Source organism: Neoarius graeffei, chromosome 25, assembly GCF_027579695.1.
Source record: "Neoarius graeffei isolate fNeoGra1 chromosome 25, fNeoGra1.pri, whole genome shotgun sequence".
In the NCBI taxonomy this organism is placed as follows: domain Eukaryota; kingdom Metazoa; phylum Chordata; class Actinopteri; order Siluriformes; family Ariidae; genus Neoarius; species Neoarius graeffei.
The window spans coordinates 57,967,365-57,984,671 of NC_083593.1; the positions used below are offsets into that span (position 1 = coordinate 57,967,365).

At 44.6% G+C, this 17,307-nt stretch overlaps 1 protein-coding gene across 5 annotated transcripts in view; it reads left to right on the forward strand.

Moving 5' to 3' along the window:
* The window catches only part of ptbp3 (polypyrimidine tract binding protein 3), an 88,907-nt gene that overhangs the window by 56,282 nt on the left and 15,318 nt on the right, over positions 1–17,307 (forward strand). For all 5 annotated transcript variants that reach the window (XM_060909014.1, XM_060909013.1, XM_060909015.1 and 2 more), the window contains 5 exons: positions 3,698–3,867; positions 5,046–5,192; positions 5,649–5,810; positions 6,680–6,790; positions 16,640–16,814. In XM_060909014.1, the coding sequence (XP_060764997.1) occupies positions 3,698–3,867; positions 5,046–5,192; positions 5,649–5,810; positions 6,680–6,790; positions 16,640–16,814 (765 nt within the window). The remainder of the gene's footprint in view (positions 1–3,697; positions 3,868–5,045; positions 5,193–5,648; positions 5,811–6,679; positions 6,791–16,639; positions 16,815–17,307) is intronic.

The following is a 17,307-nucleotide window of genomic DNA, read 5'->3' on the forward strand; positions in this document are numbered from 1 at the left end:
CGCGGAATCCTGAGGGGACTGCTTTGATTTCAAACCCTGTCTTAAATGCAGATAAAACCAAACTCATGTTTTTAAATGTCACATCAGCACCTCAGAATATGCCACAAATCATCACTTCTCACACAGGGTTCTCAGATCGAATCTCTATCCCAGTACACGTATCTCCGTATTTGGATTGATGACTCTCTTTCATTTGCGTATCGTATTCACCAGCAGGTAAAAAGACTGAAATTAAAATTCAGGTTTTATTTCAGAATCAGGTCCTGCCTTTCCTTTGAGGCCAGAACGAGGCTCGTTGTTGCTGCCAGTTTTATGTCTTTGTTGGATGATGGGGATGTGATCTACAGTGCCTTGCAAAAGTATTCATACCCCTTGAACTTTTTCACATTTTTCCACCTTACAACCACGAACTTAAAAGTTTTTTATTGAGATTTTATGTGATAGACCAACACAGAGTAGCACAGAATTGTGAAGTGAAACGAAAATGATAAATGGTCTTCAAAATTTTAAACAAATAAAAATCTGAAAAATGTGGTGTGCATTAGTATTCAGCCCCCCTGCGTCAATACTTTGTAGAGCCCCCTTTTGCTGCAATTACAGCTGCGAGTCTTTTGTGGTATGTCTCTACCAGCTTTGCACATCTAGACACTGAAATTTTGGCCCATTCTTCTTTGCAAAATAGCTCAAGCTCAGCCAGATTGGATGGAGAGCGTCTGTGAACAGCAATTTTCAAGTCTTGCCACAGATGCTCAATGGGATTTAGGTCTGGGCTTTGACTGGGCCATTCTAACACATGAATATTCTTTGATCTAAACCATTCCATTGTAGCTCTGGCTGTGTGTTTAGGGTCATTGTCTTGCTGGAAGGTGAATCTCCTTCCCAGTCTCAAGTCTTTTGCAGCCTCCAACAGGTTTTCTTCCAGGATTGCCCTGTATTTAGCTCCATCCATCTTCCCATCAACTCTGACCAGCTTCCCTGTCCCTGCTGAAGAAAAGCATCCCCATAGCATGATGCTGCCACCACCATGTTTCACAGTGGGGATGGTGTGTGCAGGGTGATGAGCAGTGTTAGTTTTCTGCCACACATAGCACTTTGCATTTAGGCCAAAAAGTTCAACTTTGGTCTCATCTGACCAAAGCACCTTCTTCCACATGTTTGCTGTGTCCCCTACATGGCTTCTTATGCCTGTCTTTCAACAATGGCTTTCTTCTCGCCACTCTTCCAAAAAGGCCAGATTTGTGGAGTGTACGACTTATAGTTGTCCTGTGCACAGATTCTCCCACCTGAGCTGTGGATTTCTGCAGCTCCTCCAGAGTGATCATGGGCCTCTCGGCTGCTTCTCTGACCAGCGCTCTCCTTGCTCGCTCTGTCAGTTTAGGTGGACGGCCATGTCTTGGTAGGTTTGCAGTTGTGCCATACTTTTTCCATTTTTGAATGATGGATTGAACAGTGCTTCTTGAGATGTTCAGAGCTTGGGATATTTTTTTATAACCTAACCCTGCTTTAAACTTCTCCAGAACTTTATCCCTGACCTGTCTGGTGAGTTCTTTGGTCTTCATGATGCTGTTTGTTCTTCAGTGTTCTCTAACAAACCACTGAGGCCTTCACAGAACAAGTGTATTTATGCTGAGAGTAAATTACACACAGTAGGACTCTATTAACTAATTAGACGACTTCTGAAGGCAACTGATTGCACTGGATTTGTATTTAGAGGTATCAGAGTACAGGGGGGCTGAATACTAATGCACACCACATTTTTCAGATTTTTATTTGTTTAAAATTTTGAAGCCCATTTATCATTTTCGTTTCACTTCACAATTCTGTGCTACTCTGTGTTGGTCTATCACATAAAATCTCAATAAAAAACTTAAGTTCGTGGTTGTAAGGTGGAAAAATGTGAAAAAGTTCAAGGGGTATGAATACTTTTGCAAGGCACTGTATATGCAGGCATCCCCTCAGAGTTTATATGCTTGTGACACCGTTTACCATGGAGCACTGAGGTTCATCACAAATTTTAAATTTCCACACAGAGACTTAAACATGGCGTGTTGTTGTTTAGGAGTGTATTTTAGGTCTGCTTCCATCGTACCTTCAAATGGACGTTTGTCAAAACCATGTGGACTGTTGGAGTCTTCGCTCGCAGGATCCGTTTTTACTTTCTGTTCCAAAGGTCCGGACTGAACTGGGGGGAAAAGGCATTTAAGTTTTTTGCGCCCTCTGCTTAGAACCAATTACAAACTGACCTGAAACTTCAGGTTTTAAAGCGATTTTAAACTATTTTCAGACAAACGTCCAGCTGTAGAGGTTTTACCTGACTTTGATGTATTGATTTTAATGAACTTTTGTTGATTTACTTTGAAATTACCTCTTCATTACATAACTTATTTTGTAAAGTGTGTGTGTGTGTCTCTGTACTTTAACTGTGCTGCTACCTGTCTCGGCCAGGATGTTCTTGTAAAAGAGATTTTTAATCTCTGAGTCTTTTTGTGGTTAAATAAAGGTTTTAAAAAATTGGCAGTGTTTCCTTCATTGGTGTGAAATGTTGTTTGATGGCGCAGTTTGTATTTTGGTTTTTGTGAATCTCTGTTATTGCTCGCTGATGATCCGCCTCCAACACATAGCCCTTCCACAGATGACTCTTTCTTTTCAACAAGTCTACATTCCATTACGTTACATTACAGGTGTTTAGCAGACGCTCTTATCCAGAGCTACAAACACCACACCTAGAGCAGCCTGGGGGGCAGGTGGGGGTTCGATGCCTTACTCAAGGACACTTTAGCCATTCCTGCTGCTACAGGGAATCAAACCGGCGACACCGAGCTATCGCTGCAGCTGCACTTGTCACTGTCTTCCACGTGTTGTTTTCTGTGCTCGTAAGCTGCCTTCTCCTCCTCCTTCTTATTCTTCTTCCCCTTCTTCTCCTCCAACTCATTATCCTTCTATTCCAGCTCCTCCTCCTCACAGCAGACTCGAGCACTTGCAGGCATGTATGATGCCACCATCAGGTCCAGAAGAATTGCATTCCCACTACCTTCACTAACTACTATGCGTGGAGTGGAGTGGGGAGTGTTTTGACTTGTTTTCGGAATTTTGGCATTGACTTGGTACCAAAGTATTGCGTCTCGTTAGAGCCCTGTTTCAGGGCACTTGTGTGTTTTTCAGTGTCTCAGTGTTTCTCTCTCTAATAATTTCAGTACGTTAGTGTTCCAATGAGGTTTTTTCCATCCTGTTTTTCATTTATTTGTGCGACTCTGTGCAAGCACTCACACTCCTGTTATCCATCAGATCACTTTTTCTTTTTTTTTTTTTGTCCTGCTGTTTCTCCCGCAGTTTGAGAGATTGATGCCAAACCAACTTCAACTTGTCAAATATTGTGCTTGTACACAGCTTTTTGGAAATAAGCTCTCGTTGTCTTCTCTTCCTGTCCATGTTGTAACAAATGGAGTTTGTGACTCCACCTCTTCCTGCTCAGTCACGCTTCATCAGAGGGCCATCAAACTTCATAACTCAGACCCACTCGCTCATGTTTGCACTGTGGATCATTTCACAATCACATTTTCTTGTGCAACTGCGTCTCTGGTCATAACACCACATACTCGGGTCGTATGATTTGACCCCCTGATGGTTTGGATCATACGTTTGTTCCACTGAATCGCCACTGATATATTTGTTTGTTGATTTTTGTTTTTATTTGCAGCTAATGGCAACGAGAGCACAACGTATAAAGGAGACCGAACGCCCTGTGGCCCCTCTCGAGTCCTTCACGTTCGTAAAGTTCCCATTGAGGTCTCCGAGGCCGAGGTCATCTCATTAGGAATCCCTTTTGGTAAAGTCACCAACCTGTTGATGCTCAAAAGCAAAAACCAGGTGCAGTGAATTTTATTTTATTTATTTATTTGCCCATGAGCCTGTGTGACACAGCGTCAAATCCTGCTGGGAGCGTTCATAAAACTTATCATGAAATTTCATTCTTTTTTCTGTATTATTATTATTATTATTATATAGTTTTATGATTACAGAAATAATTCGCCTTTTTACAGCTCAAAGGGTTTTAATTAAAGTCTAAAATATAAAATAAAGGCTTAAGACAGACAATGGAGAAGATGATCGAATGAAATGCCAACAAATATTTCTAAAAAGTATTTAATTAAAAAATGGCTAATAATCCATTGTTAAATAATCAAAAGTGGTCATTAAAATAAATATTATCAAATTGGGTGAAGGTGGGACCTGTAGAGACAAAAGTGCTCAGAAAAAAAAAAAAACTTAAAATTAATTCTTTAATGCAAAATTAAATGAAAATAAATGAAGGTTCATAAAACTTTGGCAAACATTTTAATGAAATATTCAAATAATAAAAAAATCCATACACTGTGTAATAAATTTATTGTAACCCTAACACCCCCCCCCCCCCCCCCCCCCCCCCCCCCCCAAGAAGTTACCTATTTCTATGGAACCTATTTCTATGGAACAAGCAAAAGTTTTTGAAAAATGTATATTATTTCCTCAAACCCTACTTAACCATCCAGAGTAAATACGACACCTGACTCAGTCTCAGAGTGTGTCTTTCTAAAAATGCTTAAAAGTTCACACACACACACACACACACACACACACACACACACACACACACACACACACACAGTTAATCTGTTTTAGTTAGTGCTTTATTAATGGGTTTAAATCCTTCACCAGCCAGGTTAAGAGTTGGTGTGGATCAAGAGAACTGCTCACACACGCCTTCATCCTGAGAATATAAATCTGGAAAGGGAGATGAAGGTTTCCGAGTGTTTAGGGTGACAAGACAAGACAGAAAAAGGACTTAAAAATCTGCTGAAAAGATGGAGAACTGAAAAACCGGAGGATTAAAAGTGGAATAAAAGCCCACGTTTACATCACGTTCGGAAAAATCATGTCGCATTTCGTTTTTAATATCTTAACATTTTGACCATTTTGTGTTTCTTGTAATAAAGATGAAAAGTTAAATGCTAAGAAGCTTCCTGCTAATTTACTCTGGAAGCTAAAGTCGGCTTTCTCCCCCCCAGGCTTTTATAGAAATGGCTTCTGAGGAGGCAGCGATCACTATGGTGAACTACTACACCACGGCCACGCCACATGTCCGTAACCAGCCCGTCTACATCCAGTACTCCAACCACCGTGAACTGAAGACCGACAACCTGCCCAACCAAGGGGTGAGGACCCTCCGTTAGTTCTGACCTTTAACCTCTGCACACGATCACCATGGTAACAAGGGTCTTGGGTTGCACCGCCAGCCTTCTTTGGGTTCCATCCTGGAGGACGGTTATGTGATGTGATTGGCTGATGGGATGTGGAGGGAGCTGCGCATGACATTTACATAAATCTGGAGTGACCAGAGGACAGTGGGGTGGAATTGATTGAGAGCGTGTGTGTGTGTGCGCGCGCGCTTGCGTGACTCATCGTCTGAGAATGTTAAATCAGCACCATGGCATTTTCACATTTTCATTACAGCTCGCGTGTTCATGTTCAGTTCTGTCTGAAATTAATTTTAGAGTTCAGAAATTGTTGTGCTTCCAGGCTCTGTGTGTGTGTGTGTGTGTGTGTGTGTGAGAGAGGGGAGGTTCAGCAATTATCTGCTGAAATTGACTGGTTTCTGAATGGTCCTCCAGAGAACTCAGGCCGCTCTGCAGGCCGTCAACGCCGTTCACTCGGGGAACATGACTCACTCAGCGTCGGCTGGCGACAGCAGCATGATGCCCGGTCAGAGTCCCGTCTTACGCATCATCGTGGAAAATCTCTTCTATCCGGTTTCTCTGGAAGTCCTTCACCAGGTAGGACCATTTCTCATTTCCCACAGGTCCTTCTCTGAATAGTGGTTTTTTTGTTTGTTTTGTTTTTTTAAATCTAAAGTCAGATCTTTAAAGATGAGCCCAGAAATAATAAAAAAAAAAAACCCACTGCTTTTGATTTTACACCTTTACACCAATCCTGCAGCTCTGATCTGCAAAATATAAAGCAAGTATAGATGAATAAACTTAATGAGTCTGTATTACAGTCATGCAGCAGGGTGGGAACAGGAGCTCTGCTTCATCACACCACCAGATCACTGATTATTTTACTGTAACAGCACCACACACAGTGTTTTTATTACGGACCTGGCAGCTTTAGAAAGTCATCAGTTGAACCCTGAGCCTCTGATCTGCACCCAGCTGATATTCTCTCTCTGTTTAATAAATCAATTCAGAACGTGTCTTTTTCTCTCCGACGGATGACAGACAGAGATGGAAAACGAGCCTGAGCTGCTCGTTACACACGCACACATCGGTGTCCACATTAAAGCCACGCCTCCTTCATATTTGGTTTGGATTAAATGGAGATTTTGGAGAATTTACACACAAACAGATCTGGGATCAGAATGAAAAACAGACAGTTTGTTTTCATGTTAAAGTGAACGCTGTGTGATGAACGAGTCCGAGTTTCTTTTTCTAAATGGTGTAAAGTCACAATTGCAGTGTGTTGAATGTCAGTGTGAACAATCTGTGACCAAGAATCAATCCAGAGCGGCTCTCTGTTTTCCGAAGTGTGTGTGTGTGTGTGTGTGTGTGTGTGGTGGTGGGGGGGATTTGTTTGTTTTTTAATTTTATAAATGACACTTTTTTTTTTTTTTTTTGTCTTGTTTTCCTCTTTCACCCTGCTGTAGATCTTTTCGAAGTTTGGAACAGTCCTGAAGATTATCACATTCACCAAGAATAACCAGTTCCAGGCTTTGCTACAATACGCAGATCCTGTAAACGCACATCATGCCAAACTGGTCAGTCCTGAAAGGGTTTTAAGATTTATTTTCCTGTTGCTGTATTGACTGCTCGTGCAGGAGCCATGTGTGTCTGGAGGAACATCTGGAGCGCTTTTGTTGATGTTATTTTGTGGGTTTATCTGCTGTGGTCATTCCTCACTTGGGGCCTCTGTGGTTTATCTCCTGACCCTGTCTTTAATCCGAGTGTCATCATCCATCACTGTGGCTTCAGCTCCAGTTTGGAGGGTGATCCGTTCTGGGCCTGAAAATCCATCAGCTCTCGACATCTATACGTTCCTCCTCCTCCTGCTCCGAATGAGAGCCGTCCTGCACGACTCCCTCACTCCAGTGATTAATTTGTCAGTGCTGAGGATATCTAATGAACACCTCTGAAGCTGCAAGAGGAACAAAAAAAAAGGCGGCATGTACGTAATTACTCCCCTGGTCTGCGGGTGTTATCTATTGTGCTGCTGCCATGTCGCATTGCCTCACTGCACAAAGGAGACGTTTGTTCGTGTTACTGGAGGAGGCGGCGCTCCAAAATCTTCCTTATTTTAAATTAACAGGAGAGACAGGAAGGAAAGAAGAAAAACAAAATGCAAAATAACAAAAATATATATATAAGATCAGAAAAAGGGTTTGGGGGGAAAAAATCCACCTTTTGGTGAAGTCGCTTCATCTCACCCTGAAAAAATGAGAAATCCAACCTTTAATTGAAATAAATTTGTTCAGAGAAAAACAAATCCCTCATCAAGAAATAATTATTTTCAACAAAAACACATGTGCCACTAGTATTGGCCCCCCTGTGTTTAATACTCTGTACACCCTCTCTTTGTCAGTAAAAGTGTCTCTCCTCTAACATTTTATAAGGTTGGAGATCCAGAGCGGGGCACTGAGCCCATTCCTCTCTACACAACCTCTCCAGATCATCCAGCGTCCTCGACCCTCTCTAGTGCTCTCTCTCTCCTCTTCAGCTCCGCCCACAGGTTTTCACTGGGGTTCAGCTCAGGGGACTGAGATGTTCAGGGCAGAAGCTCGATTCTGTGACCATGTTTTACAGTTTGGATCGGGTTCTGTTCATTATAGCCGTCCTTCTTTTTACTCCAAACCCACTGCGAGTGTTTTATTGAGGTGGGGAAAAAAGAAGCTCCATTTGTGTTCCATCAGACCAGAGAACACGGTTCCAGTCAAAGTTGTCGTAGTGTTTCACAAACTTGAGGTGCTTACATTTGGGGTTAACTGACAGAAAAGGCTTTTTTCTGGAACCTTCTAAATAATCTGTTGGTATGGAGGTGGAGTCTGATGGGGGTTTTGGAGACTCAGAAACCCAAAGGTTTGACTTCTTCTTGTAATTCACCAACAGTGACCCTTGGGGATGTTTTGCCTCTCTTCCCCTCCTCACTGTCCGTGGGGTAAAATAAACTCGGCTCCTCTTCCAGGTGAGTGTGGAACAGTTCCAGTTGGTGTCCACTTTTTTATTTTTGCCCTAACAGTAGAAATGGATATTTTCAGGTGAGGAGCTGTTTTTTATCCCCATTCCCTGACTTATGGAGGTCAACACACTTCTCCCTCATGTGGCTTGTGTGTCTCTTATCTTTCCCATGTTGAGGGAATTTGGCCTCTGTGTCGCCTCATGTTTGTTCCCCAGTTCATCAGAAAGTCATGGATTATGGTGTGAAAGTTCCTACACACTCCGATCAACTCGCACATGTTCAGTTTAAATGGAAACGTACTTCAGGTACATTGTGTAACATTCACTACTGGTGTGCCAACAATAGTGCCACGTGTGGTGTTGTGTTTTTTTTTTGGTCAAAAGTGATTATTTCTTGATGAGGAATTTGTTTTTCCTCTGAATAAATTTTACAATTAAAGGTTGGATTTTTCTTTTTTTTCTCAGTGTGAGATGAAGTGACTTCACCAGAAGGTGTATTTATTTATTTATTTATTTATTTATTTATTTAAATATATGAATTCTGGACTGTAATTGGTTAATTGGTCAGAAGGTGTTGATTAATTTTCTATAACAGCAGCTCTGACTGTAGTGCAGCTGCACATCACAGGTTGGTCATCTTCCTCTTCTTATTCCACACTGCTACACAGATGGATTTTCTGTTTTTAGATTTTACAGCTCTGGTGTGCCCTCATCCCCTTGTTGTTGTGTGTTTTTTTTTTTTTTTTTTTTTTTAATAAATACGTAGATCTGACCCTCTGACATGCTCATCCTGTGTGAGAGAGAGAGAGAGAGGCCACAGGCAGGATAAACATCTCCAACGTCCTCCCACATTCATGATTTATGATGGAGGGGAGGAGTGAACCTCTGTTTTTGAAATTCACTCTGTTGGAGATCTTCTCATGGTTCCTCTAAACTTTAAATCATCGTCTGTGAGCAGAAACCAGTCTCACCCACATATAGGTCTGATTGAACCATCACCATCCTGGAGTTTAAAACATATAAATACAAACAGAATGCAGTGGTTTACAAATCCTTTTTGACACAATAGTCAATTGAATATAAAACAAAGACAAGATATTTAACGTTCAAACTGATTTTATATATATATATATATATATATATATATATATATATATATATATATATATATATATATATAATATTTTTTTTTTTTATTATATTCACTTATTCTGAATTTGATTCCTGCAACACATTCCAAATAATGGAACAGGAGCAACAAAAGACTGGGCAAGTTGTAGAATGATTAAAAAAAAACACCTGTGTGGAACATTCTCTGCGTAAACAGGTTCAATGATGATTGGAAAGTCTCAGACATTCACAAGTAAGGATGGGGTGAGGTTCAAAACGTTGTGAAAAACTGCAGGAGCAAAAAGTCCAACAGCTTAAGAACGTTTCTCACCATACAATTACAAGGAGTCTAGTTATTTCACCATCAACAATCCAGAACATCAAAACATTCAGAGAATCCACAGAAATCTCTGTACAGAGGGAGCAAAGCCTAAAACCAACACTGCACACCCGTGGGCTTCGACCCCTCAGGCGGCACTGCATTAAAACCCCACATGACTGTATAAAGGACGTGACTACACGGGCTCAGGAACACTCCAGAAAACTGTCATCTCAGTTCATCGCTGCAGCTCCCATGCAGAGGGAAAGCCGAATATCAACATCATCCAGAAACGCTGGTGAATTCTCTGGGCCCGAGCTCATCTGAGACGAACTGAGGCAGGGTGGGAACGAGTGCTGGGGTCTGATGAGTCCACATTTCACAGTGTTTTTGGAAATCAGGGACGCCGTGTCCTCTGGGCAAAAGAAGAATTAAAGGCCCATCCAGACTGCTACCAGCACAGAGTTCAAAGGTCAGCATCTGTGATGGTGTGGAGGCGTGTTAGTGACCATGGCAGGGGGAACTTACACATCTGTGAAGGCTCCATTAGTGCGGAAAGGTTCATACAGGTTCTGGAGCGGCATGCTGCCTTACATACGACATCTTTTTCAGGGATGTCCTGTTTATTCCAGAGAGACGACACCAAGCCACATTCTGTATGAGTTACAGCAGCGTGGCTTCATAGAAAGAGTGCAGGTGCTAAACTGGCCTGCCTGCCTCCCATTGAATATGTGGTGCATTATGAAGCACAAAATACGACAACAGAGACCCAAACTGTTGAGCAATTGAAGTCGTATATCGAGCAAGAACGGGAAAGAATTTCACTTTCAAACCTTCAGCAGTTCGTACCTCAGTTCACACACACTGACTGAGTGTTAAAAGAAAAGGGGATGTAACACAGCGGTAAACCCGCCCCGTCACAACTTATCTAGAATGTGTTGCAGGCATCAGACTCGTTTACAAAAGACAATAAAGTTTATCATTTGAATATTAAATATCTTGCCTTCGTATTGAACTCGGTTGAATGTAGGTTGAAAAGGATTTGTAAAACATTCCATTCTGTTTTTATTTGTGTTTTACACAGCATCCCAGGGCTCCTATTGATAGCAGGTTTGCTCTTGTGGCTACCTGATTGGACTACCCTGGGTGATTTATCTTTTATTTTTAAATAAAGGTGCTATCTATCAATCAATCAATCAATCAATCATCCCAACTATTTTGGAGTCGGGGTTATAAAACCCAAGCTGAAATCAGACCGATTAGATAAAACTGGGTGGGTTCCCTCAGGGAAATTGAGAAAGGCTTGTTTAGAAAGGCTTAACATTAATAATTAGTTATAAATCACTCCAGGATTAAAGCCTTTGCAAGAAAGAGATGTTTCAGTAAAGAGACAGAAATGAGTCGTTATGGAACGATGATGATTCAGATGAAGTGATGAAATGATGAAGTGTCTCGTCTTCTTCCGCTTATCCAGGGCCGGGTCGCGGAGGCAGCAGTCTGAGCATGGAAGCCCAAACTTCCCTTTCCCCAGACACCTCGGCCAGCTCCTCGGGAAGAACACCGAGGCATTCCCAGGCCAGCCAAGAGACATAGTCCCTCCAGCATGTCCTGGGTCTTCCCCGGGGCCTCCTCCCGGGGGGACATGCCTGGAACACCTCCCCAGGGAGGCGTCCAGGAGGCATCCGAAAGAGATGCCCGAGCCACCTCAGCTGATTCCTCTCGATGTGGAGGAGCAGCGGCTCTACTCCGAGCTCCTCCCGAGTGACTGTGCTTTTCTCACCCTCTCTCTAAGGGAGCGCCCAGCCACCCTGCGAAGGAAACTCATTTCGGCCGCTTGTATCCACGATCTTGTTCTTTCGGTCATTACCCAAAGCTCATGACCATAGGTGAGAGTCGGAACGTAGATCGACCGGTAAATCGAGAGCTTCGCATTTTGGCTCAGCTCCTTCTTCATCACGACGGACCAGTAAAGTGACCGCATCACTGTGGAGGCCGCACCGATCCGCCTGTTGATCTCGCGCTCTATCCTTCCCTCACTCGTGAACAAGATCCGGAGATACTTAAACTCCTCCACTTGAGGCAGGACTTGTCCACCAACCTGGAGAGGGCAAGCCACCCTTTTCCAGTCGAGAACCATGGCCTCTGACTTGGAGGTGCTGATTCTCATCCCAGCCGCTTCACACTTGACTGCAAACCGCCCCAGTGCATGCTGAAGGTCCAGGTTTGAAGAAGCCAACAGGACAACATCATCTGCGAAAAGCAGAGATGAAATCCTGTGGTTCCCAAACAGGACTCCTTCTGGCCCCTGGCTGCACCTAGAAATTCTGTCCATAAAGATTATGAACAGAACCGGTGACAAAGGGCAGCCCTGCCGGAGTCCAACATGCACTGGGAACAGGTCTGACTTACTGCCGGCAATGCAAACCAGACTCCTGCTCCATTCGTACAGGGACCAGACAGCCCTTAGCAAAGAGCCCCGAACCCCATACTCCTGAAGCACCCCCCACAGAATACCACGAGGGACACGGTCGAATGCCTTCTCCAAATCCACAAAGCGCATGTGGACTGGTTGGGCGAGCACCCTATGAAGGGTATAGAGCTGGTCCAGTGTTCCACGACCAGGATGAAAACCGCATTGCTCCTCCTGGATCCGAGGTTTGACTATTGGCCGAATTCTCCTCTCCAGTACCCTGGAATAAACCTTCCCTGGGAGGCTGAGAAGTGTGATTCCCCTATATTTGGAGCACACTCTCCGGTCCCCTTTCTTAAAAAGAGGGACCACCACCCCAGTCTGCCACTCCAGAGGCACTGTCCCTGACCGCCACGCGATGTTGCAGAGGCGTGTCAGCCAAGACAGCCCCACAACATCCAGAGACTTGAGATACTCGGGGCGGATCTCATCCACCCCTGGTGCCTTGCCACCGAGGAGCTTGCTAACCACCTCAGTGACTTCGGCTTGGGTAATGGACGAGTCCACCTCTGAGTCATCAGCCTCCGCTTCCTCAATGGAAGACGTGACCGTGGGATTGAGGAGATCCTCGAAGTATTCCTTCCACTGCTTGACAGTGTCCCCAGTCGAGGTCAACAGTTCCCCACCCGCACTGTAAACAGTGTTGGCAGAGTACTGCTTCCCCCTCCTGAGGCGCTGGACGGTTTGCCAGAATTTCTTGGAGGCCAACTGATAGTCCTCCTCCATGGCCTCACCGAACTCCTCCCAGTTCCGAGTTTTTGCTTCCGCAACTGCCCGAGCTGCAGCACGCCTGGCCTGCCGATACCCATCAGCTGCCTCAGGAGTCCTGGAGGCCAACATGGCTCGATAGGACTCCTTCAGCTTGACTGCATCCCTTATTTCCGGTGTCCACCACCGGGTTCGGGGATTGCTGCCACGACAGGCACCGGAGACCTTGCGGCCACAGCTCCGAACAGCCGCGTTGACAATGGAGGCAGAGAACATGGTCCACTCAGACTCAATGTCCCCCGCCTCCCTCGGAAGCTGGGAGAAGCTCTCCCGGAGGTGGGAGTTAAAGACCTCCCCGACAGAGTGCTCAGCCAGATGTTCCCAGCAGACCCTCACCATATGTTTGGACCTGCCAGGTCTGTCCGGCTTCCTCCTCCGCCAGCGGGTCCAAGGCATAGGGCCAGAGATCAGATGAAACGACAACAAAGTCGATCATCGACCTCCAACCTAAGGTGTCCTGGTGCCACGTGCGCTTATGGACACCCCTATGCTCGAACAAGGTGTTCGTTATGGACAAACCATGACTAGCACAGAAGTCCAATAACAAAACACCACTCGAGTTCAGATTGGGGAGGCCGTTCCTCCCAATCACGCCCCTCCAGGTGTCACTGTCGTCGCCCACGTGAGCGTTGAAGTCCCCCAGTAGAACAATGGAGTCCCCAGTCTGAGCACCTCTCAGTACCTCTCCCAGGGACTCCAAGAAGGCCAGATACTCTATACTGCTATTTTGCCTGTAGGCACAAACAGCAAGAGCCCTCTCCCCAATCCTAAGGCGCAGAGAGGCGACCCTCTCGTTCACTGGGGTAAACTCCAACACATGGCGGCTGAGCTGGGGAGCTATAAGCAACCCCACACCAGCCCGCCGCCGCTCACCATGGGCGACTCCAGAGAAGTGGAAAGTCCAGCCCCTCTCGAGGAGCTAGGTTCCAGAGCCCAAGCTGTGCATGGAGGTGAGCCTGACTATCTCTAGCCGGTACCTCTCAACCTCCCACATAAGCTCAGGCTCTTTCCCCCCCAGTGAAGTGACATTCCATGTCCCAACAGCTAGCCGCTGTGTTTGGGGATCAGGTCGTCGAGGCCCCTGCCTTCGACTGCCGCCCAATCCACACTGCACCAGCCCCCCTACGGCTACCTCTGTGGGTGGTGAACCCACAGGAGGTCGGGCCCACGTCACCGCTTCGGGCTGAGCCCGGCCGGGCCCCGTGGGCAAAGGCCTGGCCACCAAGCGCTCGCATACGAGCCCCAACCCCGGGCCTGACTCCAGGGTGGGGCCCCGGCTGCGCCATACCGGTCAACGTCACGGTCCTTGATTTTTATTTTATCCATAAGGGTTTTGGTGAACTGCTCTTAGTCTGGCCTGTCACCTAGGACCTGTCTGCCTTGGGAGACCCTAACAGGGGCGTAATGCCCCCGACAACACAGCTCCTAGGATCATTCAAGCACACAAACCCCTCCACCACAATAAGGTGGCAGTTCTAGGAGGGGGATAATGATGATGAAGTGTTTTGTGTAATAATTATAACGGGTCGAGAGTGCTGTCTGTCTGGTGATCTGGAAGCGCTGTGGAGATTTTTATCAGCAGGATGGAGATGATGATGATGATGATTTGCAGCTTTAATGAAGCAGGTAGTGACATCATCAGCTCTAACAGCCAGAAAGGAAAAGTAAATACCCCCTGCTGTCACAGCCCCGTGTTTAACACTGCATTCTCAGTTTAATATCAGGAAAGCCAGTGGGTGTTTAACACAGTTACTGTTGTGTCTCCCCCCCCCAAAAAAAAAAAAAAAAACACACACACAGTTATTTTCTCATTTTCAGAAATGGATTCACGTTATTGAGCCTGAAGTGGAAATTTGGGCCCCGGGGTCACTGAAGAACACAGGGGACGCTAAATGCAGCACAGAAATGCAACGTTAACATCATTATCCTAATTTCTCCCTCTGTATCAGAGGGGTGTGAGTGAGTGAGTGATTATTACAAACAAAAATTTTAATTTGCAGTGATGGTCTGCAGTATAAAAGTCTCCAGTCAGCTGTTAAACTCGACTGCATTATTAAAAAATATTCACATCAAGTTTTCTCCTGAATCCACAAAATAATTTCAAAATTTTTGTAACGTACAGCATTTGACCTTTGACCTCAGATACATGAGCACTGACCATAATAGGTATTTATTTAATGAAATATGGACCATTTTTACATGAATTGTTGTGTATCTCGATCGTCGTTGGCCTTTCCTCTCAAGCGAGGATTTCTTTCGGGGGCGTCCATGTCGGACTCTCGTGTGAGGCAGCACCAAGTTTGGACTGGAGTTTCCTTGGACAGTTTGGGCATTAGTTGTCTCTGCCTGGTTTGGAGGAGGGCCTCTCGTTCCTTTCATCGCTTCCTTCTCTCTTCTTCCCGTTTTCTTTTGTCCGTTTTGAAAGTGGACACTCCGTCATGATCCAATCTCCACCAGTAGATTCTGTCCATGGCCTCTTCAGCCCATGTTTTTTCTTGGATGTTCATCTTCAGGATTTGTTTCAGTTGGTCCCTGAATCTTTTCCTTTGTCCTCCGATGTCTCATTTCCTTCCTGTAGGACACCGTACAGCAGGTCCTCTGGGGAGTCTATTGTTGTAGATATGTTGTACATGTCCACTTCATCACTAATGATGTGCAGTGAGGATGGTTTCGATCCTCTGGAAGTTGGTCTGCTCCTCCATCTGTACCTTTTGAGTCTGTTCTCCCAGAGGACACCGAGGATGCTTCAGAGTTTATTTTGAAGGCACCTCAACATTATAGAACACTCCTTGAAATTAATTCTGTCTATTTTTAACTCTTAAATAGAGAAATATTCTTTAACAGTCAGCTGATTGTGTTCACGCGCAATAAAACGTCAGTAAAAACATTTGTTATTCAGAACAACTGCAGCGTTGCTTTTATTCATCAGTTTTGTACACAAGAAATATTTCAGATGCAACACGGCCAAATATTTTATTTTAATTTTGGAAAAAGTTCCCAAAGAATCCCCAGGTGGAGAGCGCGGTGCATGTTGCCATGGTAACACCTGGATGGACCCGCCGTAGTAAGTGTAGTAACGGGTTCAGTGTAATGAATGATCGTTAGGATTGTAATTTTACACAAGCAGAGTGATGCACACAGTGACGCATCCCTGGAGACCAGCACTCTCAGAACACCACTCATCCAATCTGATCAGGAGATCAGACCCAACTGTTCGGAAAGAGAACGGTTAAAATGAGCAAAGCTAAAAATGTTAACTGAAAATTCTAATAACTCCAAACTAAAATTCTGTAATGTCCAGATGAGAATAAACTAGACACTCGAAACTATATTCTAAAAACTTTAACCTGAACCTCTAAAAATGTCTGGACTAAAGCTTTTAAAATCTCTCTGGTCAAACTAAAAAATTTAATTAATTTAAATTTAATTTTTAATGTCTTTTCTGTCATTTAGAAAAAGTCAAATATTTCTTAAGAGCTTCAACAGCCAACTTTTATAAAAGATGGCAACCTTTTATTGCTTACGTATGTAAATACCCGAACCTCAACGGACTCCAGCTGATCTGATGCGAACCCCCCCCCCTTTAATAAATAAACCCGGCTCCATCTCCTCACCACAGTTCCAGCTTCGTTTCCATACAAACACCTTCAACTGAAGACTTGAATTCAAACAGGACTTTTATTCTCCGTGAGTTTGGAGTAAAGAGGATTTGCGTTTGCGTGACCGTCTGATTGATTGATTTTTATTTGTGTGGATTTTGTGTGTCAGACTTTAGATGGACAGAATATTTATAACGCCTGCTGCACCCTGCGTATCGAGTTCTCCAAACTCACCAGCCTCAACGTCAAATACAACAACGACAAGAGCCGAGACTTCACACGCCTCGACCTGCCTTCAGGAGATGGACAACCCACGCTGGAGCCCACCATGACTGCAGCGTTCGGTAACACACACACACACACACACACACACACGTGTGCGAGTGTCCTGGTAGTTTCCCGGTGATGAGACGCTGTGTAGTGTGTGCTGTGGACTGCACCCACGCTGAAATTGATGAAATCTTCTCCTGAGACATTTCCTCATGATCACACTCTGATGTGACTGAATCACACGATCAGCTGTACTACTTGCATTTTAAATGATCATGAAGACATCAGGGTTCTAGATTATGGTCAGGAACAATAAGGTTCTTAGTCGGAACAGTTCCAGCAGCGATTTGTGTCTGAGTTTCACTCTGCTGCTCTGATTCCCTCTCCATCTGGCAGTGATGATGGAAATGTTCTTTCTCACCCACTGCCTTCTGAAACTGATGAATCTGTGTGTAGGTCTCGTTTTACACACACACACACACACACACACACACACACACACACACACACACACACACACACACACACACACACAGAGAAACAGCAGAGACAAGGCCTTCATATCTT